Consider the following 25,493-nt stretch of genomic DNA (forward strand, 5'->3'; position numbering starts at 1 on the left):
ATAACCGTCACTTCTAAATTTCCACTTCTACCACTGTGTATACATTGACATTGTGTATGACTTGTATACTTCAACTAATTCTTACACACACCATGAACTAACACTTGGAAACCTATATTTCTGTTGTGTAATAATAAACATTACTGTGTTACTTGTGTTCTGCATCTTGATCATTAACATAATATTGTGTTGTCTTGACTTTCTAAACTACATGAAATTAATATTGCATGTTACTGTTATTTTTTAACTTGATAATGTTAAAGTAATGGAAAAAAAAATAATATATATATATATTATATATTATATATATATAAATATATGAGGGCTGGTTACAAAGGTGTCTAATCGGAAGTGCTTCGAATGTGGTGAGCCTGGCCACTTCAGGACCAAGTTTCCTAAACTTCCAGAACCAACGGACTGTTCTGTTGCACATGTTGGGCTTGCTTTCCCAAGCTGTTATACTATGAGTCCCACACCAGTAAGTCCTTGTTTGTTCCGGGTGACTATGCTTATCAACCAAAATCTTGTCTTGGCATTGGTTGACTCTGGGAGTGAGCTAACATTGGTATCCAGCTCTGCCTTACCCAAGACCATAACTAGTTGGTTGCCCAAGGTGAATGTATTGTACATACATGGGACAACTGAGAAATATGAGAGAACACTTCTGCCTGTCACACTCAAAAAACAAACAGTAATTGTGGTGGCTGCCATAGCACCTAAAATGCAGTATCCACTTACTCAGGGGCAAAACTTCCCACTGTTTAATGAGGTGCTCTGTGAGCAAGTCGGGCTGGATACAACGGTCGGAAGCCCGGTGTTAAAGGATCTGCCTAAGAAACCACAACATCTGGACCTCGATCTTTGGGAATGGTCAAACTGGAATGTTATCTTGTGGGTCACGGCAGGTCTTCCACAAAAGTATCCCAATGTGCGGAAGCATGGAAAGTCCAAAGCAGCGTTGGCTGGTGGAAACACGGATGAGCCCTCCCTGCCTGTCGGTCAGGATACGGACTGGTCTGCAATACCAATTTTGTTTTCTTTGTAGGACTTTGCTCTTGACCAACTTAACATTGTAACTTTAGAACATTTAAAAGTGTGACTGAGGTGAACAGTGTGGAGAAATTTGCCCAGCGTGCAGAAGGTATCCCATATTTTATTTTTAAAAATAACTTTCTCTATAGAGTTGGTATTGTACAGGGAGATAAGGTATAACAGTTAATGGTTCCTCAAGTTCATGTACCCCTAGTGTTAAAAGCAGCAGATACACATGTCTGTGGGGGACACCTGTGGGAAGATAAAATATAGGAACGAGGTTTGCTCAGGTTTCACTGGCCCGATGTACACATGGAAGTGAAAATGTATTGCCAGTCCTGTCCTAAACCCATGTACAGGGCACCTCTCATCCCAATACCGATAATACAAGTCCCCTTTAAATGGATAGCTATGGACCTTGTGGGGCCACTGTAGAAGTCGACTCGTGGGCACCAGTAATGGTACTTGAGTATGCAACCAGATATCCAGAGGCAATTCCATTACGGAACATAAAGTCCAGCACCATAGCTAAGGAACTTGTACTGATGTTCACATGCTTGGGAATACCTAACGAAACTCTCACGGACCAGGGAACCCTGTCCATGTCCAAGCTGATGAAGGACATGTACCAGTTGTTAGGGGTGACAGCTTCACACCTCCGTGTACCATCCACAAATGGATGGCTTGGTGGAGCGCTTTAACTACACATTAAAGCACATGCTAAGGAAAGCCATGGCACAGGAAATAAGATTGGGACACTCTTATCCCATATTTGATGTTTGCCATCCGTGAGGTACCTGAAGCCTCAACAGGATTTAGTTATTGTTCAGGACACAGCTTATGGGCACCTTGGATTTGTTAAAGGAAGGGTGTGAGCAACAAGGCAATGTATTTTTTTAATCCATAAAAGCCGACCTTCTTTAATGATACACAGGTAGAGGCTAATTGAAAGGCAATTGTTAGTATCTTTCATGTGTAAAAAGACTGTCTGGAACAATCTGTGTAAGTGCCATTTGTAATAGATACAAATCTGTTGACTTTTTTGACTCTCAGTCCATTTACTAACAAAATCTTCTGAGTGATGCTATCCTTGTTAGATATTAGAAGTCCTGAATTACAAGGTGTTTTTACATATTATTATTATTATTTATTTATAAGATGCCACAGGTTCCATACTGTCGGATACAGAAGCAAGTAACAAATAGATGATGTAATACACATAAGTAGCACAGGTGAGTGTGAGTAATGCTATGTGGACTCACATGGAGTGCAGCAAAAGACATGACAGGACGTACAAGGGAGTCAGACAGTAGACAGAGGTGGGACAATAGGTAGAGAGGTCCCTGCCCGCGGGAGCTTACATTCTAGAGGGAGGAGTGGTGAGAGACAGTGGGACCAACTGGGAGAAAATGGAGATGGAAGGCGGAGGAAGAGGAGGTGATGGATAAGATGGTTAAGAGGTGGTAGGACAGGCGAGTTTGAAAAGATGAGTTTTGAGTGATTGTTTGATGGACTGAAGGTTGGGGGAGAGTCGAGTGATGCGGGGTAGGGAGTTCAAAAGATTTGAGGCAGCACGGCAGAAGTCGTGGAGGTGAGCATGGGAAGAGGTAATGAGAGGTGAATTGAGATGGAGGTCAGAGGAGGACGCAAAAATGATGGGGTCAATGCTGTTGATGGAATGATGGGACGCTGCGTGCGAGCGACTTACCAACCAATTTGGAGGTTTCTGGGGTACCTCTTTGGTAAGTTAGCTCTCAATTTAAAAACACATTTGTATGGCCCAAATATATGGGATTCTCATGGTTTAGAGTTAGCACCACCCTATTAGCAAAATCACCGTGGAGTGGTGGGTGGCTTTAACATACATTTGCAAATGTGTGCAACTAAGACTTTTGCATTTTTATCTACAGTAAGAATGGCAGATATGTTGCTGGCTATAGCAGTGTGCTGGGGGATCTCTCTGTGTTATTAGTCTATCTGCATGTTTTTCCTTTAAACTTTCCTAATAGGCAGCCCAGCCAAGTCTCGCCACCAGGCTAAAATTTGCCAACCAGCCCCTGTCCATCATGTGGGAATTTTATAATAAATCCTGTATCCTTCTTTTGTAAATTGAAATATTGGGAATTATATATCCCTATGTACTGATTATTTGTTATATCGCCCAGGTGAAATATTTCCATCTCTTCTCTGTACATAAACTGGACTTTTCATCCTCTACACATTTATTTCATATAGCATGTTTCAGCGAGGGCAGAAGTCCGTGTCTGTCATCTCCTCAATATACAGAACCAAACATTTTGTAATTTCCTTCCACGGGAATATTTGAAGCATGTCTGAGCGAGAACGGTCTATGTCTACAGTCTAAAAACAACACATTCCATTCTTATGAAACCTAAAATAAAACTTTGTACTCCATTGACATGCCAGCCAGTAGTCTAAAAACAAATAGTGTGCAGTTTTTGTAAAAAACAAAAAATGTATTGGATATTATACCTTAAATGAATACTAAAAAAGAAAACAGGCATAGATTGGGAGATGGAACACATACAGGAATTAGGATGGACAGTCAGACACAGTAATAATGCACTGTAAATTGTTATGTACTATCAAAGTGGTAGCCATCAAGTAGTACTCTGCACATTACATAGGGAGCATTACAGTCCATGGCATTCTTTATTATTCTGCATGTGGGATACAATAAAGGCAGGGCCGGACTAACCATAGGGCTAACTTGGCTACAGCCCAGGGGCCTATGGCATCCAGGGGGCCCTTGAAAGTGCTCAGCAGCAGTATTGATCGGTCGGGGGCGGGGGCTCCCCCGGCGCGATCAGTGCTGCTGAGCACTTTCACTGCGGTCCTTCCCCGGCGAGCTGTAGTCTCCTTACTGAGGAGATCTCGTGAGTCTCACTCTCACGAGATCTCCTCAGTAAAGAGCGTACAGCACGCCGGAGAAGGAGGTAAGTGACGGGGAGGGGGGGCGGGCAGCTCGGATCACGGAGGGGCCTCCATTCCCTTAATCCGGCACTTAATAAAGGTAATCAAACCAGGGGCAAACGCAGGATTTGTAGAGGGGTGTTTCCACACCACGCCGCCAGTGGGTGTGACCAGCATGCATGGGGGCGTGGCTATAATTTTAGACAGTGCTTGGCTGCTCTCCAACTCTTCCTATCCCCGTAATATACATGAGCAATGCTGCGTGGACTACTGTTAGGTGCACACAGCTCTCTCTTTTCAAGCAGAGCTGTGTGAAGCGGGAGCAGGGTCCAGCCACCTCAATTATACAGTGCCCCAGGCTTGGAGGGGAGCTTCCAGGTACTAGGAACCCCCCCCCCCCCTCGGTTTGCCTATGCAAACTTTGTTAGACTTACTAGAGAGGCTACATTGGTGTATGCCTTATAGTACCACTCTGCTGGCAGCCTCTGGCAGCACATAACTCTGCAACACAAACAGTGCTGTTTGGTGCGTACATGAATGCTTCATGTAATATTGAGTTGTAGTGGGGAAGAGCACCATGATTGCCCCAACATAGGGATTTCAGGATCAAACAAATACAGTAAGATGCCCCGGGGCGCAAAATTGGACCACTATATGCTAAATGGAGTCTGTTATATAAAATTCATATCATAAGGTGTAGGAATACAGTCACCATAAACTCAATGTACAACAATGTTTATAGTAGAATAAAATAAATAAAGCAATGTGTATAAAACATAATCAAAGACAGAAATGCTGTGTAAGTATAGTGATCACCAGTGTCCACAAGATATTTTCATATTTCATATAACCGGTAAACAGTAAAAATTTTTAAATAACTCGTTGGATTAGAATATATATAAATATATATAGACATAGGTGTGTATATATATATACATATATATATATATATATATATATAAAAAAATAATAATAATAATATATATATATATCTATAACAAGAGAAGAGTAGGGCGCCTCATGGTGTAGTATGATTACATGTTAAATTATTGCTTGTTCATACTTCACTATATGGACTATTATTTCTCCATGTATATCATCTGTGAAACCTATGAGGAGATGTATGCTGAAGCCCTTTGCTGATATCCAGTTACAGATAAGCCTGTTTGCTCTGTTTTCTGGTAGGTTTTCAGCAGTGCACCGGGGCCCCTATATATACTAAAAAAAATAAAAAAATTATTATATATATGGGCCCGTCGGAGGAAGCCAAAAAAACCAAAAACCTGGAAAAAGAAAAGAAAATACTTACCGTGCTGTCAGCTGGCGATCCGGCTCCCTCCATGGTCTCCTCCTCCATCGCGCACCGCAATGGATGTCGGGCGGGCGGGCGTGATGACATGCACTGCGAGCGCGACGGAGGAGGAGACCAGGGAGGGAGCCGGATCGCCAGCTGACAGCACGGTAAGTATTTTCTTCTTTTCTTTTTCCAGGTTTTTTTTTTTGCTTCCTCCGACGGGCCCCCCTGGGCTGCAGGGCCCCCGGGCACCTGCCCATTGTGCCCTATGGGAAAGATGGCCCTGATCCTGTGTACCAACTTTGACATCCACATGTTATGAGCTCTATTTGGTACGCATAATACTCTATCGAATTGGCTATGTTGTTTTAATCATACTACACCATGAGGCTCCCTACTCTTCTCTTGTTATAGATTCATTTAACTTCCGGATTGACCATCTGGCTACACGAATCTGTGCTGCCGCCGGAACACAGGACTGTGTGTACTTATATGTGATCTATATTAATGATTTATTGAATAACCCTTTTGGGTATTAACATTGTTTGAACTTGAGACTGTGAAATAGCGCCATTTTCACCTATTGTTGATATATATATGTATATATATTTAAAATTTAAAATGACGTCTGTTTCACTGGTATTATTATTACATATATATATATATATATATACATATATATATATATATATATATATATATATTTCTAAAGGTATGTGCAATTCAAAATAATGAGTTGGAATGCGTTTGCATCCAGAAACGTTTAAAGCATCTTAAGACCTGCTTTAAGCGCAACATGACATGGCTACATACTGGAAACGCCGGTTATCTGCAACTTAGATAATCTTAGCCCAAGGAAAGGCTAGCTACAGGGCATCTTATGAATAATTCTGATATTGTTTTAAAGGAAGAAAGTCTAAAAAAAAAAATCTAATGTTTAACACATAAAATTGTATTCAGAAATCCTACTGAGACATTTAATATTGCTCTTAGGACGCTATATACATGAGCTCATTTTATTTGGTTAAATGATTTGGAAGATTTTAGTTTCTATTTAAATTGCATTAGTCAGGAACAAGTTCTTTGTTTCGATCTCATAATAAGAACGTCTGGTACACACTTAAATATTTGTACTGATTACAAGGAAGTTTAATGTAAAACATATCTCCATTTAATAGCAGTCATAAAAGCAGGATTAAACATTATTCCCAAGAGTCTAACTGACTCTGTATTAAGAGGAATTGTATCACTGATGCGGATTACAGGTACAATTCACCTTCTTGATAGAGAATATTAAGTCTGAGGTTAGATGTTTGATCATAACTCTAGTATTTTAGAGAAAGATGAACTGTCCACTTCCCCAAAAGATATCATTTTATTTATGTTTTTAGTAAAGACCACAAAAAAAGAGAATCTGACAACACCAATTGTATTTACACTAAAGCAAAAATATATAAAAAATACCTTTGCACCTTCTTCACTTGTAGCATGCGTAAATTTGGTGCACAGGACATGTATGAATGTCCAAGGCTTGCTATATATGCCAATAACGCCACAATGTATATTTTTCTCAAAAAAGAAGCCTTCTGTATTCCTGATCTAATACCCTCCATTTATATCTACTGAATGAATGCTAGACATATCGCCACTGTGCTATTAGACATTTATGTCATTCGCTACTTGTAGGGATCATGAGAGTCACATTGTACAAGGATGTTTGCAGGTCTGTTTTGAACAACTTAAAAACACTGGCTAAGTTCATGGGGGCATATTTAACAAATCACGGTAGTGCACTATCGTGCACTTACCGTGTAAATAGGTAAACGAAGTGTCAAATTGACATTTATGAAAGGCCCATCGCACTGTTGAATCTTGAAAAGGAGTCATTTTCTCTGCACTTCGTTTTTGCGAGCAGTCACCATACAACAGAATGGTGACTGCTCGGAGCCGCCATTTAACAAGTCCCGAAAAAATATATTTTTCGGGAACTTGTTATGCAAATGTACGCCAGCTGAAGCTGGCGTACATCATAGGAACTGTTGCTGAAGCTTTTCTTCTTCGTTATGTCCAGCTCTGCTCCGGAGAGTTGCAGAGACAGAGCGGGGACTTTGTGCGCATGTGCACTGCACATGCGCAATTGAATGAAGAAGAGGAACGAAGAGGAGATCCCGAGACAGCGCATCCAAAGAGGGGGGTAAGTGTGATTTTTTTTCTATCACAGAAACAGCAGTTTATCGGAACTGCTGTTTCTGTGACCCCTTTTTAATAAATTTGAGAAATAGTTAAATCCTTATCCTTGCGATAAGGATTGATAACTATTTCTCACTTTTGCCGATTAATGATAAATGTGCCCCTTAATATTTTAGTATTTGGAAAATAGAAAATTCCTGGAGGACTATGCCTAAGACTTGCCCGAACCTGCATTGATCTTCCGCTTTTCTACCCTTTTTGTTGGTAAACTTTTGACCTAAAAAGACATACCTTTGTTTTCTGTAAAAAGGATACCGGGAAAGTCAACATCATATAAAAATTGTAGGCAGAAATTTCGCAATGTTATTGAATGCCCATGTAAATGATCATTTGTGGAATGAAAGTATAATAAGGAGGAGCTTCCGCAGGGCGATATGATATATTAATCACATCTGTTCACTGTACAAACTATTACCTGACTAGGAAGCGGAGAGACGGAATGAAGTGTCACACAGTCATTATGTGGATTGCATTGATTACAGTGAGCTGGATAATGACCTTTCTCTGTGATGCTGAGGACTCTTGCCCAGGTTAGTAGCTCATACTCATATACTCAGGACATGGGGTTCTTAATCATCCAGAAGTAAGATTATTAAGGAAATGTAATACATCTGTGTGCAAGCAGCTTTTTTTCTGTGTTGGTAAATGGTCCACAAAGCTAACATGTCTTAAGGAGTTAAACATAGACTTTATGAATACAGTATATGGCATTTTACTAAAACATAAATGTCAAAGAGAGATGTGATTCACATTATAGCAATTCAAAAATAAGCATTAAAACCTCTTAGTGAAAAAAAACAATTTAAAGTTGATGTTAACTTATCAGCAAAAAGTCTATAAGTGATCAGGATATTTAGCAAATTATGCAGCTCTTTAGCCTGTTGTTGCTGAATTGTGCTGGCTGCCGACAGCAACGATGGACACGTCTGCACTTAGCTTTTCCATCGCCTGTATGGTTTTGGTTCGGTTTTTGCCTCCTGTATTTCATGTTTAACAAAAGAAGGTGCGGTCTGCACTATGATGTTTTTCATTTAATTTAATACCAAATTAATTACATTTTCTGAAATCTTCAAATGAAGTCTATTGTTACTACAATTAATTATTAGGACAATAGATATTTACACTACATGTAATTGTTAATTTGCTTTATTCAGTATAATATATAATAGGACTTTAAAAAGGAAGTCTTGGGGAGGGAACATACCATACATCACATAATTACATATATTTTGGGTATTAACCCACAGGTTAAAACAGAGTATTGATGATTTACTTTCTATATCCCATGCAGGATCTCTGCAAAGCATCCCATTATCTCATAATGGACCTGAGTCATTAAGGAGAGCAAAGCATAAAAAAGGAGTAACTTTGCACCCTAACAAAACCATGTTGCATTGGATGGGAGGGGGGGTACATTTAAAATGTGGGGACAGAATCATAGTTGGGGTAGGCCATGTCCGAGATCAACTTTAAATGTCAGTGTAAAAATAAAGCTATCAAATATTTGTGTGCTACATGAAAAAACAGACAGTATTTAACTTACGTGCAAAATAATAAACTTATCTGAACCCCTTGTATTGTATCAAGGTTTGCCCAGGAGCAAACTTGCTCCCTTGTTTTGCTTTGCTCTCCTTAATGACTAAGGCCCAATGTGTGCAACGATCTCTGGACTTGATAGATATAGGTAGCAAGGGATCTTTAGATATGCTTCTAAGGAGTTGTATCTATTACACATCCATAAACCTTGGTGTAAAGATATATTAAGATACATGCAACTGAAAATATATTCGTAACAGCAACTGTTTTGGTCCACAATTTTATGTTTACCTCTAAATAGCCACAAAAAAAATCAAAGTACCAAAACCCAATAATTTGGCACTGATTGAATGCTTTAAGATGGTTCATAGAACCTGGTGAATTGAGGATATCAGTGTCAGCTGTGGATAGGTAAGGACAGGGGCGGATGGGCCATAGGCCTTACCGGAAACTTTCCCGGTATGCCGGTGACCTAACAAGGCCGCCTCCTGTGTCCCTTATTATTTTTTATTCTTTGTTTTCCATCCGGCCCAGCACGGCCTCGCTGGGGGGAGGAAGGGTGTGTGAGGGGGGGGGGCGTGTGCAGAGGTCGCGAGTGTGTGTGTGTGTGGGGGGGTCAGGGGCCACAGTGGGGAGTGGGCGACGATCAAAGCTTTGGGGGTCAGATGAATGATGACAACTTTCTTTAGGAGGTAAGAGAGAATCCTACTGATCCAGACACATCTCCTCTGTAGGGTGTCAAAGTCGTATAATTGGATGAACGAAAGTATATTGGTTAATATTGTTTTATCGTGAGATTGCACTCAGTATGCCATGCTTTACGTGGCATGGTGCGATCACGCGGTAAAATACGCACGCACACACTCGCACTACAACATTTAGTTATTTATATATTTCATATTTATAATGATTCCAATCTACAGTGATTTATGAGCAGATAGTATTTAGTTTATTATTAGTTTGTATATTATGATTATATGTACACTTTAGTGTTATTTAAGGTTCAGGTTATAGGAAATGTGTCATGTCTGGTATCATTTTAATCCCCTATTCATCAGCAGTTGTCCGGTTCTTTCGCCGAAGAGATTGCACATTGCATACTCTAGTTAGTGATGATAGGGAATAAATACTTAAAGTTATACTGACTGTAATGTGTAAATAGACTAGCTTAAACTGGTTTATGGGCGGGAGAATCATCTGGAATGTTGACCCTCAGCCTTAGAGGGGGTTGTTTGAACTAGCCTATGACCTGTTTACACTGGACCCACCTGAAGTCTGGACCTATAGAAGCAAGCCACGTCATCTGCATTGTTCTCTCTGTAACACTGAGTGTATATAATATAGCTGTTCTCCCACTGGCTTCAGTCATTCTCTGACCACAGTATTCTGGAGTGAAATACTGTCCATTGGTACCAGTGGGAGCGCAGCTAGCGCAAGCGAGCACAGTGGTATGTATTTATCTTTTGGTATTGGCTGTACTGTATTATAATCATGTGTTGAACTGTTAAATTTTACATCTGCTAAAATAAATTACTTTGTGCTTTGGAAACACAATACAATCGCTTGGGCAATGCTTATTTGAAAAAGATAAAATTACTTTAATAGGTGTCTTGTAGGGATTTTTGACTGCAGAGATTACCTCCTATGGGGTGAATACGGGCACAGAAATGTACAGGGCTCACATAGAAGAACCACAAGTTCTCTTCCATAGTTTCACCTTGAGTTAGTGGCTTCAGGATGTTTACTTTGCGCACTAAAAAAACAGCAATGGAAATTGCAACTGGAGTTGACCATATCTCTGCCTTTCTCTGCTCTGTGTTCGGATAGTCGGTGATTGACTGAAATGCATCTAGCATCGAATTCTTCCAGATCATCAAGAGGATCCATATGAGCAAGTTTGTCCGTAATTTTCTCATTCAGCTCTAATTGAAACTGATGTTGCTGGGCCGCAGAATTTCACAAAGTGTAATCAACCCACTTTCTGAGTATTGTTGTATATATTCCACCACTGATCTGTCACCTTGGTGTAAATAGATAAGAGCTGTCTTGACTTTTGAGCTAAGCTGTGGATAATGGAGAACAGCAACAAAGATATTCAAGAAACCAGACAAGGAATAAAGAATTGGATCACTTTATGCTAGAGCCTGTTATTCAGTAAAGTTAGGATCAGGCCACCTTCAGCAGATCTGTGGGGAACCTTCTGGGATTCACCTGAATAGTCCCATTGAAACAAAAATGATTTGATACTGTGAGTGTTTACATCCAAACTTTGGGCACTGGCTGGAATAATTCTGGAATTTCTTGATTATCTTAATCAATTTTATTATGCTGAGTTTATACACTTATGTTTCTGAGGTTGTATTTTGGGCTGTGTATATTTTAAGATTTGTACAAAAATACCAGCAATCACTTTGCTTATAGTACTCAAACCTATTAAAAATGTTCACGTAGCATATGCCATGTAGCTCCTTACATAACCTTAGAATTCTTACATATTATACATCGATAAAAGAAAACACGAGTTTTAGAAGTGTGTTTCCTAATTTCTCATACTCTCTTGTTTAGTCTAGTCTTTAAGAAGTTTACTAAGTACCAGCGTCATCTCTGTACAAATATATCATAGTGATATAGTCACTGTCATGTGAGATGGGATATAAGTGATTTATAAGCTCTGTTCCTTATTATGTAATATTATTTCCCCTCTCCATCTCTGGTCATAGATGTGAAGATCTTAGGAATTGGAGACTCAGACAAGTTGACCATCCTGAGAGGATGTCCGGGGTACCCTGGTCCTCCTGGCCAAAAAGGAGAGGCTGGAACACCTGGGATACAAGGTAAGTGGTACGCCAGCCCCAAACAGGTGTCATGACACATTTGTGCATAAATGCTAGACTGGATGTGCAACAAGAATTCAGGGGTATCAGGAAAAAGCACTATATGCCACAGAGATTATATATCAACAATAATCCTAAAATTCCCCATCTAGCTGTAAATTAGTATGTATATCTATTACAATTTTATTTATATTAATATTTTAGCATTGATATGGCACAAAAAATAAACTGTGTGATATCTATATCAGCAAATGTATCACAACAGCATAAAGATTGGGAACCACTATATTAACGATCCGTTTTTAAACGTATTATAAATAATTCCCATTATTGATATGGGGGAACTGTATTTAAGGAGAAGAAAAATAGACTCAGGCCTTGAAGTCAAAGGGGTAAATGAATCAAGCTGAGAGTTTTCCGGTGGTTTTGAAAAGTGGAGATGTTGCTATAGCAACCAATTATATTCTAGCTGTCATTTTGTAGAATGTACTAAATAAATGATAGATAGAATCTGATTGGTTTTTCAAACCTGCCCGGAAACTCTCAGCTTGATACACTTACCCCCAAGGGGTGTAAATGGAGCATTCTGATGACTGTACACATGATTGCTTGTATCTTCTTTTTTTTTTTTTAAAGAATTTCTATTTATGAATAGAAAACATTTAGATGTGGGCTGAATTATTTCCATTTACTTGCTACATGCACAGTGAGAGATCTTGTGGTGGGAAGACTTCATAAGTTACCATATTACATCTTATCAGTATAGTGTAGTTCTCAGGGGTTGGTTGGGGTTGATGGGGGGTCTGGGGGGCCGGTTACATGGTGGGCTACCTTGGGCTGGGTCACTGGGCCACCTGCATGAGTCGAGTCTTGCCCCCCAGGCTAAAATTTGCCTCTCCTAGTAGTTCTCCAAAATCACTGAATATTTCTATGTAGTACCAGTATTGGCCAATTGGGGGACACTTAACACACATTCAGTCATCAAATTATAAAATACAAATCCCCATAAAAATAAATACATTTAAAACCCTGTTGTGCACCCTTTAATGAATAACCAGCAGTGCTATAGCCTGGGATGGTTACCACATGCGATCAGGGATGAATATGGTTAGCAAGGCCGGATTAAGGGAATTGAGGCCCCTGGGTTATGGGGGCCTCCATTCCCCCGTGAGGTCCCCCCTGTGAGCCGTCCCCCCAAAGGCTTACCTCTTTCTGTCTCCTGTCACTGTAGTCCTTCCGCGGCGTGCTGTAAGCTCCTTACTGAGGAGATCTTGTGAGAGTGAGACCGAGTGCCTCAGAAGAACTACAGTGACAGGCTCAGCAACATTGATCGGGCCGGGGGCGCCACCGCCCCCATACCGATCAAAAATGCCGCTGAGCACTTAGAAGGGCCCCCTGGAAGCTGGAGGCCCCTGGGCTGTAGCCCAGTTAGACCTCGGGTTAATCCGGCCCTGATGGTTAGACAGGATAGAATATGGTTGAATCGACTCGAACATGGACAATCAATATAAAATTCAAAACTGCTAAATTTTCAAATTTGTGGTGGAACTACCATTGGTGCGGCAGGTGCCGTGCACCGGAGCACATGGAGATAATGGGGCCCCCTGCATGGCAGATGATTGAGGGTCGGGGGCCCGGTTCCCTCCTCCCTGCGCAGCTCGCTAGATCAGCCTCTGTTTTCTACCAATTCCATGGAATGGTTAGAAGAATGACATGCAGTCAGTTCAAGCATCTCATACAGTGATGACAATTCTACTTCACAGAGGGATAAATGCTATTGTGTAAGCTCCGGCATTGCTTTTATCACTGACACTCTTATACTGTTGTCATTATATTTGTCTGTTATTTTTTTAGGGGAAAAGGGATTTCAAGGCATTGCAGGAAAAATTGGTCCTCCGGGTGTAAGAGGTAAGTACTATATTAACAATCAGTCTGCATACAGTTCCCGGTGGGTGGTGCTAATTGAGGTGAAAATTCACTATGGTTAATGTACATATTCCAGATCTACCACACTACTTTTCACCATTTTGCAGAAGCTGTTTCTGCTTTTCCCACTTACTTCCTAGCTACATTCAACTAACCTAAAGCATAGGCAAACCGAGGGGCAGATTTCCTAGTGCCTGGAAACCCCCCTCCAAGCCTGGGGCACTGTATAATTAAGGTGCCTGGACCCTGCCCCCACTTCACACGTCTCTGCTCGAAAAGGGAGAGCTGCATGCACCTAACAGTAGTCCACGCGTTGCCCATGTATATTATGGGGAAAGGAAGAGTTGGAGAGCAGCCAAGCACTCTCTAAAATTATAGCCACGCCCTCATGCATGCTGGTCACGCCCACTGATGGCATTTGCCCCTGTAAAGCATACATTAAAGGATAAATCCAGCTTTGTAGACTTCTCCCGGGCTTGAATATGCAACATAAATCCAAAACTGTATGTAACCCTTATTCTACAATTCGTTGTTTGCTAAATACACTCTTTAGCAGACTGCCTCTAGCATTTCCTTTTTCTTGCAAATTCTCCATTTTTTGCAGGCCATCAGTGCCACGTCACAAACCCAAACCCAAGTTAATTGAGTTTGAATTGAATAACTTGAATCTCTGACGTTGGCAAGATGGAGAAGCTGCAACATAGGTGTTAGATACAATCTGCTAGGGAATGTATCTAGCAAACATTTTGCAGAGGATAGAGTTTGTATTTGAAAAATAAATCCTTAAAAAATATACCCCTCTAAAATAAACTCCACAAGGGTCCATACATTAAACTGCAGGGTTTATTGATTATCTTGTCCTATGTGTCAGTAGATTGAGAATCTTGAAATAATATTGTAACCATATAGGACTTATACTGGAGCCATGAAAAACCATAAATGCAACCAGACATCAGGACCGAGTGGGCAAATGTCGTTTGTTCAGCTAGTAAATTGTATTTTTGATCTACTAGTCAAGGCCAGCAAACAATATATGTAACAGTCTACTCAAAATCTTAAAAAGAAAATGTAATTTCTCATTGAATATGTGCGACCAATCAACACTAAAAGATGACATGATTTCTCCATTTATATTTTTACTCTGGAATAGGTGGTGATGGCTCTATGGGTGAGAAGGGACAAAAAGGTAAGTTTTCCAGGTATACCAGTATATTCAATATTGTCAGCATATTCCATTTACTTGATGGTGCTGAAAAACAAATATATGGAGTCATGCACCTTTTATCTCAAATAAACTTGCACCAACAGTAGAGATGGGCAGTTCAGATTATGTGAAATCCAGCGAAGTCCGCCCATTTTCTCTCAAGTGCCGTATTAGAACAGACAGCGTGTAGGCAGGAGGTTAGCTACGGTGTTCTGCTCATAAAATAGTGTTCAGGGTGAACCAGGGACATAGGAAGCAATAGAATCCTGTCATTATTGTAAGCAGTTCTGTAGAGAATAGTCAGCTACAATAGTTTGCTGATCAATTGCTTTTAATTTCAATCTTAATACACTTTACACAGATTAGTGGCTACTGGTTGTTATTAATACATTGCATATATCTAATAGTAATATACAGTATATACAGACTTAGTTAGAAAGATATTAATATGAACTAACTAGTATATTCTTTGAGAAAAACAGTGCTTTTGGCGTCAGACTATTAACAGCAGAATATAAAAAACAAACAGATTTCTTTTGTTTTAAAAGTAAAAGTTCTGCTAGTGAAAATAATCTTGTGTGGGCAGTGACAAGTGAAACCATTTTAAATGTGGTGTTTGAGTGTGAGAATCAGCAGCAGTTGCACACCCCCAAAAAAGGCTATATATTCTAACCTTTTCTATTTCTCAATACTTTTATATTTTGGAAGGGTCATTCAGTGAAATCTATATTTAAAGAAGGCTGTTTGTGGGGGTCAGCTTGCAGCTGGAGCCCCCCGAAAAAATGGTATATATTGTAATCTTTTCTACTTCTCAATACTTTTATATTTAGGAAGGGTCATTCAGTGAAATCTAGATTTACATAAAAGGCAGTTTATGAGGGTCAGCAAGCAGCCACACACCCCAAAAAAGGCTATATGTTCTAATCTTTTCTGTTTTTCAATATTTGTCTACTTTGGAAGGGTCATTCAGTGAAATCTATATCTAAAAAAAGGGAGGTTAGAGGTTTTTTCCTGGGCATTATTGACACTCAGTGACCGCATGTAGAACATTGCAGCAGCTGCAAAAAAAAATGTCATCTGGTATGCCATCAACTGAAGAAAGCCTATTTGATAAATTAAATAATGAAAAAAAAAAATTTGTGCCAGGTGCAAGAGAAAAAATGTTGAAATGCTACACACATACTAAATTTGAAACTTTATACAGGCATTATGGAGAGTGAAGAGGCAGTAACAATTGTCATTAGATGGACAGAGGCATCAGTAGATATTTACACAAGTAGATACCCAATTGTAAAGAGCTACCTAATTTGCTGTCGCTATATAAATAAATGAGGATACTGAGAGATAAATGTGGCCTGCACCCATAGTACAATAATTCAAAGATTAGCAACACAATACATTGCCAGAGAGTACATCGGTTGTGTTACCTTGTTTTACTTATATGCTCTGTGCCATAATGCAGCCCTTCTGAATTAAACCAGGGGACTCGTGTATATTTATGGGGAGGGAGGGAGGGAGGAAAAATCATTCCCCCCAGGCAGGGGAGGGCTGGCAACGTTTTGCCCAGGGGGCAAGACTCGACTTAGCGGCCTATTTTACAGGGAAAAAAAATGCAGGTGGCCAAGTAAGTAAGCTCAAGATAGCCCACTATGGGACTGGCCCGGGGAGCAGATGCCCCCCTGCCCCCCAGCTTGCCCCCGCCAACTGGGTAAGCTTCTCCCAACCCCAGGGTAAAGGGGACTGATCGAGACTTGCAACGGAGGCGGTCCCCAAGGCCCATGTATATAAAAATGCAATGTATATAAATTATATTTATATGTTCTATTAGTGATGTGTAAGAAATATGTAAAAGTGACAGTTCAGATAGGCCAATAGTCACCCTTCCCACACATGCAAATATGTATAATACTTACATTACACTAACATGCGAAGGAGGTTAGGGTGCAATGAAAGAGAGATATAAACGCTATTCGGTTTATTATTTTTTTAATTGAACCAGAGAAAGCAAATGCAATGATGGCAAAGTTACGAAGTCCTTTATTAAGACAGCTCGCTGCAGACTTTCGCCAACATTGGTGAAAATTTGGACCGTTGTGAAGGGATCATTAGAAAATAGACTGGAATTGACTAGAAATTAATTTTAATGCTATAAATAGTAATATAGGAGCAAAAACAACTCAAAATTACATTATTTTACCTATTTTGCACAGTTTTTAATAAAATCCAATCCAAAACCAGAACCTTTTGCATAAGTTCGGCAAAACCGGTAGCAAAGCCGAAACACGAAGTTGAGTTAGAACCGACACTGGTTTCCATACTATACTGTTTGTGTCCTTATAAAAACTTATTTATTTAGATAAAATAGCACATTAATACTCAACCAGTAGTAACCAATCTAAAATGAGCTTACACCAATCTAGTGTAAGGTAGAATAACAAACGTTGTATCTGACTTATTGCATTATACATCACCCTGAGATATTCTTTATTACGTGCTGCAGGGGGAAATGGGCATAGTTTTCTCAGCCAATTAAATTTCTGAAAAATGTTATTTTGGGGAGTTACAATCAAATACACCCCCCTTCATCCAACCAGTATTTTATATAGAGCCCATTCTAATGGCCAGAAATACAAAGAGCATTCTGTAGAACACAGAACCTATTCTGGAAATCAATATACACTATGGAACATATTCCGGTGACCACTATATAATACAGCCCCCAATTTCCGCTGGAAATTATAGAATACAGAAAACAATCATGTGGTTTCTACAAAAATCAGACCAGAATCCTTCGTGACTAGTATTCGTTTTTTCACCCCCAGCTTCAACACACTCTGGACGTCGAAGGGCCCTCACCAGCACAAGTACAGCTTTGGACCCGCTGTACTCTGTGATATGTGGAAATAAGGTTTTATTTTGCAGAGCGAGATTATTGTAATGAGGAGAAATAGTGGAGAGGGCACATTCTCAGGGGAAAACCCAGTTCTGCCCATTCTGCTTCCACAAAAAGACTCAAAGGCGGTGGAGACAAAACACTTTCCTTACACAGTGCACTATGTAATAATAATAATAATGATGATTCAAGAATGGGCAGCAAGCCCATCATCCCCTGGAATGTAGGGGCCCTTTTATTTAACAAGATTGTGGCTCCTGATGTAAAAAAAATTTCCACCACACAGGTCTCAGTATGAACATCAGGGGTCTAGCAAAATAATAAAAATATATCCACACACACACACACACACACACAATTTTCAAATAAACATTAATTAAAAAAACAACCCAAAGTACTCATTCCCTATTTTATTAAATATGCAATAAAAAGTTCATTTGTTCTGACTAGAAAAAAGAAAACCCAATAATTCCTTGTAAGAAACCTTTCATAAGCACATTATTAATGGTCACAACTAAGTTACTGTAACTGAGAATAACTAGGACTCCCTTGTACCAACAGCCAATCACAAGTGGTCTCATACAGGGGCAGCTTGTGATCAGCTGGTTGGCTGGAGAAGCAGGAGCTCTGGGGTGACCTGGCTTTAATATTTTTGCCAATTTTTAGCGTGAGGGTGGGTTGTTTTTTATGGGGATTTTTCATGTTTGGAAAGAAGATCGTTTTATTTAATAACATTGTTGAGCGAGGATTTTGTTCTTCTAAACTTTATTTGAAAAAGTGTATGTGTGTGTTTATTTTGGTATGTCAGGGCCCACAGTCCATTATACCAGGACCACTGGTTTTCACTAAAGCAGGGGGACTGCAGTGGAAACCAGCCAAAGCTGGATAGTGTTGGGGCTTGTTGAAAAGTTGGGGGGGGGGAGCTCACAACCAGTTATTAAATTGTTTCTTTATTTTTATTACATTTGGTACACGAGGACAGTTCTTACATGACACCTGTCGCTGCAAATGTGTTTCTCTGAACCAGTCAGGATAGGCCTTTCGCGGAGAAGCATTTCTAGGTGCAGGCCGGGAGCTATGAGAGTGTAAAAGTTTCACACACACAACAGTGACACATGTAATGCAGGCATTCTTGATGTCCACACACACTCGTGGTTTACTTAAGCCTAAAAGAAGACTAAACCGTGTTTTTGAGGAGAAAAACTGTAATGTTGGAGTTTCATGGGACATTTACATTGCTCCTACTAAACGTCTTACAGTTTGCGGGGGCTGGAGTGAGAGGTGTAGACCTTGGCATACGATTGATGCACACTATTGCATATTCTAGGAGTATTGTTGGTGTATATTGAGTATGCTTTGTAAATGAGGTTCACTGTTGGTCCTAATCTCAGCCCCACTCCAGATGCTTGCTGGTGAACGTGTAGGCTACCTAGCTCTACCCGACTCTTGTACATTGAACTCCAACTGGCTGCAGGAGTTCACTATACAATTGTCACCTAGTGGTATTCAACATTTATGGTTAACTGAAAAACACCCATGTGACCTGAAGTTTACTTCAGGCCATAAAGACCATCAACGTTTTTTATAGCTTCCAAATATGGTAGAAGTTATAGAAACCAATCCCCTGTTATAAAGGTATTCTATAGACATTGAGTGCCTGAATAAAGGGAAAACCAAGACAAACAGGAGCCCTAACATTTAGAATAAGGAGTTAGAGCCCTACGCTTCAGAGGGCTGGGTGCTGAATTCACATTCTTATGGCAGCCACTTCCCCAGCAATGAAACCCGACCACTGCGTTCAATGACAGTAGAGGGGAGATGTCATGGTGCCTCTGATGTGATGCTATTAACTTCCTCCGTAATAAAGAATCAGTGAGGGAAATGTGTCCCTTGTATCTGGCTGTAACCTATGCAGGAGATGAAAAGACCAGAAGACAGGATATCAGACTCGGGTGACCTGCACTTAATTGAATAAAAATCTGCTCAGTTGTTTGTGGTCCCAGTGATCCTGCACAGGCAGAAATAAAACTAGTGATAGACTGGTTTAGTCCATCGCAATACTGTACCTACCAGGGCATAACATCAATCCGATAACAGACTTGTATTTTTATTTCCCAACAGGAGATAGAGGTGACACCGGCATAGCTGACTCTTTGTATTGTGAGTAAATATAATAATATAGCAGCAGTCATGAATGTATAGCATGCGCCGCAAACCAACCACTGCAACCAGAGAGATACATTTTTTGCGGGTCTATACAATTAACAGTTGGTGTAATGGTACAAAAATAAATAATTTATTTATTTAAATAAAAAAAATTAAGAATTATTTTGCCAAAATAGAGACTGGGACAAGGGGGGATGGAGCCCCCATCATAGAGCTGAGATTTCTATAGACCTTGTCCTAAAATAAGGCTCTTGGTGCACGTCCACCAAATGTAGAGGAGAGGTCCCCTTTGGCCACAATTCCTCCAACTGTTTGGGTCAGCTGTTGGGGACATTTTATTTAACTTATAATACCAATGGTAAAACACTTTATATGCAGTTTATTTAATCAGTGTGGCTATTGAGGAGCAGGAAGAACCGTCCGATCTCCTGCCATCCCTTCTCTTCAAGTGGTGGACCCAGATCTGATTCCCAATCTTATTCATGTCTACTGGTTGGGACCAGGTATAATGCCTAAAAGCATAGTGTAGGTTATGGAAATCATGCCTTGTCTAAGAGGGGTCTCCAAATGGGGTAGGTGGGCGAAAAGCGTCTTGAGTTGGGAGAGACAATAGGCAAAGTGGTGAACCTGGAAGAATTCAAAATGCCTTGGTGACAGCAAGTGGAATTTTTTTGTTAATATTTGATAACTTCACCTAATCTCCCATTCAACAATTTATTAATTACCTATATTTTCACGGGGATCCTCTTCCTTCTTACAGCTTTTAATCCTAATTTATCAATGAACCTCATTGCAGCTGGATTCCAGGTGAGGTCTTACTGGTACTAACTAATCAGAACATCTTTCTCTCACTCTGACCAGAGGGAAGTCGTTCTGTATTGGTTAGTTAATGCCAGGCCTCGTGGCTTGCCATTTGCAACGGGGCTCCGCAAAGAGCAGGTACATGGTATCAATTTTTCAATACAACACGGATCTTTGCACCAGATACGCCTTCTAACAGCCGTTTCTGCAGCTGCCTATACCATTGCTTATATGGCAATTACATGAGCACACCATTACATGGCCGACATAGCACACACCTTCCCTTCCCCATTACGCCTCGAAGACTAAGGAATCGCAAGTGTAAGATGTGGCTTATGGATGTAAGCGGATGCATTTTTTGTGCTGAAAGTAGAATTTTACACTAACATAACGGGTGTAGGTCCAACTTTGCATCGTTTACAGTGTTCTAAGTGTTGTTAAAGGGGTTTCTCCACTATTTTTTTTTATTACAAATGCACACAGGCCCTGTGTGTATGCAGGCATATTAGTCAGGGTTCTTATGTAGTGCTGCCTGGCACCAATTTTCAAAAATGCTCAAATGTCCATTAAAATTCGGATTTTATAGGTAATTATTTATTTCATATTATAAGCTTCCCCCAGAACATGCCCATAACTTGTGCATACATTTATTTTTGTTTATACCTTTCAGCTGCAAAAAACTGTAAGGAATTACTAGACCAGGGTGAGGCGCTAAGTGACTGGTACACGATATACCCGGTTGGCCAGAAGGCGATGAAAGTCCTGTGCGATATGCATACTGATGGAGGAGGCTGGATAGTAAGTGATCGCAGAGCATAGTCATTATCACTCTCTTACAAACTGCTATAGGAATACTGTAACTTTCTCTGTGCCTATAGGTTTTCCAGAGGCGTTGGGATGGCTCAGTGGACTTTTTCCTTGACTGGAATTCCTACAAGAAAGGTTTTGGCAGCCGCTTGAATGAGTTCTGGCTGGGAAACGACAATCTTCATATCTTAACATCTTCTGGTAACGATCAATATGGTAGAACTTAATATAAAGCAGAAATGTGGTGATAATATGCATTTTCTTTTAGCTACACCTGATCTTCAGTTATTTTGTACTTAAATTTGTGATTAATATCCTAACTTTGTAATAAATATTTGCAAATAATAGGTAATATTTCTGTTGCATTAGGCCCATGGGCGTTGCATTTGTGTCAAGAAATGCAAGTTCAAACCACATGTGAAAATGGATATAAACACTACGGGCAAGAAATATCAAACCGTCTAAAAAGTAAAAGTGGAGGTGTTACCCATAGCAACTAGTCAGATTCTAGCTATCATTTTATAAAATGTACTAGATAAATCATAAGTAGAATCTGCAGGAAATTAATCAGCCAGCCTGACCAATACACAAATTAGGCTGCATCCCATTATAGCCTGGTATGGTTCCCACTAAAGTAGGAAGCTCGTAATAGTGGAACAAGCTCAGATTGGTCAGTTCGGGTCTGAAGCCTTTATGGGTGGAACTGCAAAACAACAATGTGGCCCATCCCACCAAAGACTATCAACCCCACGCTAAACTGGGTCTCTTCTCACCTCCAGTGGTTGTGGGCACTGTAGCAATGTGGAACATCAGAAACCACTGACAACTCTGCCACTTCAGTCGTCCCAGTATAGTGTGAAGGGATTCATAAGACACACAATATTCCCTCTTGTGTATATGACAATACATTACATTATTATACTGTGTGCAAATATGTTAATACGACTTTACCATGTTCTACTAACACGGTCAAGCCACGTTGTATACTGTAATAAATTTTAAACTGCTTAAAAGATTTAAATATGATAGTTTCTTTTTACTTATTTATTAGTATTATTTTTTTCTGTATTATGGCTATATTTTTGTATTCTTTAGTTTGGAAAGAATGTTTGGATATTGAATTCTGCCCCATTTAATAGCCAGTTGGTGTAGATATTGCCTTAGTACTGTTTATTTTTGTTTTTGGTTGCCTGATCACAGATTTATTTGTTTCCAAGTGTGTAAACGGACGCCCCGCGATATCATATACGTAGTTTAGAGATAGTTTCTTTAGTTCCTTTATAGTGTTAGTAATAAATGCTAAAATTATTGAACACAATATGATAATGTTAGAAAGTGTCATATACACAGAAGAGTATATTGTCTTGAGTTATCAATAAACGCGAATGTTGCATTTTCAATATAAAATATATTAAAGTACAAACACAAATACAATTTAAATTAAATAACTGCGTTAGCAAGACCAGCTTGTCCTACATATCAATCTACTATTTATACTAGCTGTACTAGCTCCATCCATGGTTGTTTCTACCATATAGGCAAACAGCATAGGAGTAGGTTTCAATTGATTTTATTTACTTTTTCAATTCTAATTTCTATTAACCAGCTGCCTATTTTCCCAGTAATAATAATGGGGTTGGGAGGTGTTGGGTATCGAGCAAAGGTTCATAACAATGTGGAAAGCCCAATATGAAATTTAGAGATATCAACTCACGATCGTGATGCTCTCCGTTGCTTGATAAATCCCTTTAATGACAGTCCCCATAGAGTTGTATAGTGACTAAAGTAACAAACGAAGAGTAGGTTAATGCAGGAGAAATCAGAGACGTCATTCTCTAGAGGAAACAGCAGTTTTCTCCAGAGTTTTGGGCTATCGCTGTTTGTTAAATAGACCCCTGAAACTGAGTATAGAACATTGTGAAGACTGTCAGCATTCATTATACGTTTACATCTTGTCACAGGCACCTGGGAATTGCGAATTGATCTGCAGGATTTTGAGAACACAAAGCATTTTGCCAAGTATGCGTCTTTCAAAGTTTTGGGAGAGGATGAGAAGTATAAACTATTACTTGGAGCCTTCACAGAGGGCAATGCAGGTAAGAGATTGTACAGCAACATGGCGGCTTGTAGATGGGAGCCAATCATGCAATGCACATATCCCACCCTAGGATAACCTCTTCAGGCAGACACACCTCTCTGCTGTCAAGTCCACACACTGGCAAAACAATAAATATTGTAATGTGTTTGGGGCTTTCTAACCCATTTAAAGGGGCTACTGCTCCGCTGAACAGTATCCGCAGTTACTATGCACCCTACTCTGTGTCCGGCGACACTTTTCTAGTTATGCCCCTGCTCTAGAAATGTACTAATATTAATTTATAAGCAATTTAAAGAAACGTTTTTAATTGGATCTGTGAAGTCATAAAAACAGATTCAGCACAGAAAACCAGAACTAATGATAGCAGTACAACTTCATGCCCCTATATATAATAATTTGTTACTTTATCAGGTAATTCCATGGATGGCCACTCTGATGTTCCATTCTCTACAAAGGACGCTGACTCAACTGCAGCCAAATGTGTTTCCCTATACAAAGGCGGCTGGTGGTACAACAACTGTCACCATGCCAACCTGAACGGACTGTATCTGCAGGGTCAACATTCTACTTACGCCAATGGGATCAACTGGAGTACTGGAAAAGGATACAATTACTCCTACAAGTTTTCCGAAATGAAAATTAGACCTGTCCAATAAAGTAGACAATGTGAATAGCCACCGTACATGGAACTGCATGATTATAATGTATATACTAAACATGGGGGAAATTTCAATGGAGAAGATTCAATTTTAAAATTGTGCATTCGGTTCAGAACAAATAAATGTACTTTTATTGGTGGCAAGAGAGATCTGCTTAACACGAACTGTACAACAATAAAGATATTGCTATAAAGTCTGTAGATAAAGGGGTAGGCATTGTGATCTTTAATAGGTAAAAGTACGTAATGAAGGCAGATTACTGTCTGACACCAAAACCTACAAGGTCTTTAAGAGGATCCTACTATCTTTTACTAAAAAGCTCTTTTGTAGCTTTTTAGGTGAAGAGTACGGCCATTTAAAACCCATGTATCCCTGTTTATAATCACCTTGCAAATATACATCAAACTCTCCAAAAACCACATGGCAGGCTGATAGTCTCTGTTATTAAGTTATAGACATGAAATCTCTGCCAATATATTGATTCATTTGCTGTTCAGAGAACCGATTCACATCAGTCCCTGCCCCATTGGAGCTTACAATCTAAATACCCTAACACACACACACACACACATACACACACACACACACACACAGAGGATAAGGGCAATTTAATAGCAGCCAATTAACAGTATGTTTTTGGAGTGTGGGAGGAAACCGGAGCACCCGGAGGAAACCCACGCAAACACGGGAAGAACATACAAACTCCACACAGATAAGGCCATGGTTGGGACTCATGACCCCAGTGCTCTGAGGCAGAAGTGCTAACCACTAAGCCACCCAGACACACAAATGATATACCGATGCAACAAACGGATCATTTTAAGCCACATTTATTTGTGGGTATGGATTCCTAAAGTTATTTATAAGTCTTCTCTATAAGCACAGTTTGTTTATATACAAATTGCAATCCTTTATATCTCTTTCCCACTAATCCTTGCTACTAGCCTACAATTTCTCAAAAAGCATTACATATCATATACTAATACATTGGCATCATAAACATATGTTAGTAAATACATTTTTCACAACTTGACTTTGAATATAATACTTTTTTCGCTT

At 39.8% G+C, this 25,493-nt stretch overlaps 1 protein-coding gene across 1 annotated transcript; it reads left to right on the forward strand.

Moving 5' to 3' along the window:
- Nucleotides 1-7,850: 7,850 nt before the first annotated feature.
- On the forward strand, nucleotides 7,851-24,448 carry LOC142100990 (ficolin-1-B-like). Its single transcript, XM_075184978.1, has 9 exons — nucleotides 7,851-8,040; nucleotides 11,767-11,880; nucleotides 13,735-13,788; nucleotides 14,957-14,992; nucleotides 20,025-20,063; nucleotides 21,541-21,668; nucleotides 21,749-21,878; nucleotides 23,639-23,773; nucleotides 24,187-24,448. Exons 1-9 carry the CDS (start codon nucleotides 7,950-7,952, stop codon nucleotides 24,429-24,431), a joined length of 972 nt encoding a protein of 323 aa, XP_075041079.1. The 5' UTR covers nucleotides 7,851-7,949; the 3' UTR covers nucleotides 24,432-24,448.
- Nucleotides 24,449-25,493: the final 1,045 nt, after the last annotated feature.

This window comes from Mixophyes fleayi, chromosome 9 (genome assembly GCF_038048845.1).
Source record: "Mixophyes fleayi isolate aMixFle1 chromosome 9, aMixFle1.hap1, whole genome shotgun sequence".
Lineage (NCBI taxonomy): Eukaryota > Metazoa > Chordata > Amphibia > Anura > Limnodynastidae > Mixophyes > Mixophyes fleayi.